Raw genomic sequence first — 3,031 nt, forward strand, 5'->3', positions numbered from 1 at the left:
TTTGAATCTTCCCATTGGTGTTTAGGACTGGAATTGAATTTAAACTTCACCCCATTGCACAAGTAAGTAGCTATCAGGACTCAGTAGCTGAGTGGATAACTCGTCGGCGTTTGAAGCGAAAGTTACTGGGTTCGAGTTCCAGAGTGAACATCAACTCTGAGATGCAGTACATCCAGCTGATGAGTCCCAAATAGGACGAAACGCGCTACATGGATTCCACTGCTAGCCACTTTCCATCTTTGCTTACATTTTATCTTCTTTGCATAAAAATATTTTTATGACATAATGATATTATTACTAAATGGGTATGAATAACAACGAGAACAAATTAATAGTCGTATAGGGCCCATTAAACTCGTCTAATCACATGATCACCAGATTAAGTAGCTTAAAATAGTTGCTCAGTTACGTTGATGTTTGATGGTTAGAGGTAGTCAACAACAAACTTTGGATTTAAAGTTTCATACTGGCTTGTATCCATGAACTAGGCATATTTCCACTACCCAGCGTCAGTATCAAGTTCTTCTTGTGAATCTTCTAAAAACGTCGTATTCTGCTGTGTTGTTTTATTTATGATATTCTCGTGGTTAATTATCTAGGATAATCATTTCCTTTTTTTTGTAACTCTCTGCTTTACTTTTCCATTGCATTATCCAACTTCTTTCCAGGTCACAATTTTTGCCAACAAATTATATTGCATGATTTTGATTTTTACCCATATCAAGATAAAATTAACAGTATATATGTCGCTTACCAAATTATAGAAGTCATTCAGAAAATAATCAGATAAAGTTTCTATCTATATTCTATTTATGTATTAAAAGGAATTCTCTACTTGACGATCAGTTACATTTGTGAAAGTAATCTTTTTCCTTTTAATGTGATATAAAACTAATCAATCGTCGAATCTACTTAATTTACACTAAATTAGTGTGTTCGTTTAGCTGCGGAACAGATTATTCTGATGGACTGATTCTCTTGCTCATTTTATTTTATTTGCCTCAACATTTTTAAAACTCGATATAATTAATCTCAAAAATTTGTTTTTATTATTATATTACATTGCAAAGCGTTTATTAATAGCAAATGTTTAACATGACAGGTTACAACATATATGCAGTTTAACGAAACTGATCACCGAGATCCACCTATCTTTAACTTGTTTTTCAATTCACTTTTATTCGTCACCATGGATGTGCACAAGTGTAAACTAACTACAGTTACTGAAAGTAGTTAAGTGAATAAATCCCTAAAGATCCGAATATCTACTATGTTTACAAATATCATTGAATCGAAATTACTGACTGAACAGTTAGTGTAATAAAATGTGCAGTAATTAATCGTTTTTGACTGAGAGGAACCTCAGGTATAAAATCATATAATTGGAATGGAATCGATATTTTCAACCAACTAACTAGGGATTTTGCCAGCGATCAGGAAGCCAGTAACTTATTCACTCAATTTAATCTTTGACCTAATTGAACATGTCTTTATCAGTGTGAACCTATCATGCATAATGACTAAAAAAAGATCAGTCAGATAACTCGTACCTATTTCTACCAGTGTGAATAAAAGCAGTTAATCCTTTAGTTTTGGATCAGAATAAAACTATATTTTGTTAGGTTAATCGATTTGTTGATTACCTTCATTTATTTCATGTTCATTTTCCATAACTGGACACTGATTTTTATCATTTTTTTCATTATTATTGGTGTCACATAGATGTTCCTGAACAAATGAACCCAAATAATCCAATATAGCCTGAGATGCTTTATAAGCTGTAAAAAGTAAAAAAAATTATTGATATAATTATGTCAGTGATAACTACAAATGTTCTTATCTCTTAAACAACCTTTTGGATAATGAGGTTATGTTAAAAGAACTAACTGACATTTAGATAAGTAAAACTCTTTCATTGAACTACAATTACTCGTTTTTCTTCTACTTAATCAAATAGTTGAATACATATCAAAATGAAAATAAGTCAATTCAGACAAACAAGTAAGTGACATTCCATTATTTTCTACTCTAATGTGATTATTTATGACCATCCAGTTTTTTTTCAAAAGTATAAGTCAGTACTCAGTTTGTATTTTCAATCATAATTTCAGAAGAACTTATTTTGTTTTCAACCTTGTTTTAATAGACGGTTTCAGTCACTTGTACCTGAAAACTGATAAATGATAAAAACACTGTTATAGAACGTTAGCAACATTTAGTTAATCTGGATGTTCCAAGTCCTTTATTTGTGCAGTATAGAATGCTTTTAAGATACAACTGTATTTCATGACTTGGAACATAATCCATCACACTTGATGTAATCCGTTTGTTGAGCAGTAACATAAATGAGGTATTGATCCAAAAACGTATTCGTGCAGACTAATTGACAGCAATTTTAGAAGCATTTTCAATAAACAGTAACTATTCTTTCTCCACATACGTTTGAACATGCGACGCAACAACTGATGAATTAATGTTTTGTGTTATTCAGATGGGTTAAAAGATTTTGCACGCTTTTGCTTCATGGCATTAATAAGTTTTTAAATCTTCAAGTGCCTCTTAAACTTCGATTTCAATTATCGATAAAGAGTTGATCAATAGTGTAATGATATTGGAGCACTGCAAACACTTCAAATTATTACACTTTGGCAGACAGATCGACCAGATAAGTCCACAACAATGATAAATACACCTGAAATTCTCAAGTTTATAGCTAAGTCAATCAGATAATGAAATGTTCTAAGGACGAATAACTAATAACTCTTATTCACCAACCTCATATGTAATAGGAACAAGTCGACACAAAAACTATCTGTAGCACTTATCAAACAGCACATAACAATGGCCATCCCATCCTCGTTAGCCGTCAGAATTAAAAATATGTAATATAAAGTACGAGCTGTGTGATAACAGTTTGTTATCCAGCTAGATAAAACAAGATTTTCCAATATCGCTAAGAAACTAATGAGAAAACCATAGTTTCATGTTAAACAAACTTTTGATTGCAAATAATAATCTTTCTGGATAGATG

At 31.5% G+C, this 3,031-nt stretch overlaps 1 protein-coding gene across 1 annotated transcript in view; it reads right to left on the minus strand.

Moving 5' to 3' along the window:
- Smp_125990 (hypothetical protein) overlaps positions 1–3,031 on the minus strand; it is a gene marked incomplete at both ends in the record, with an annotated part of 98,659 nt that overhangs the window by 50,608 nt on the left and 45,020 nt on the right. The window contains one exon of the mRNA XM_018794015.1: positions 1,644–1,778. Coding sequence (XP_018648470.1) covers positions 1,644–1,778 — 135 coding nt within the window. The remainder of the gene's footprint in view (positions 1–1,643; positions 1,779–3,031) is intronic.

Source organism: Schistosoma mansoni, chromosome 1 (genome assembly GCF_000237925.1).
Source record: "Schistosoma mansoni strain Puerto Rico chromosome 1, complete genome".
NCBI classification, from domain to species: Eukaryota; Metazoa; Platyhelminthes; class Trematoda; order Strigeidida; family Schistosomatidae; genus Schistosoma; species Schistosoma mansoni.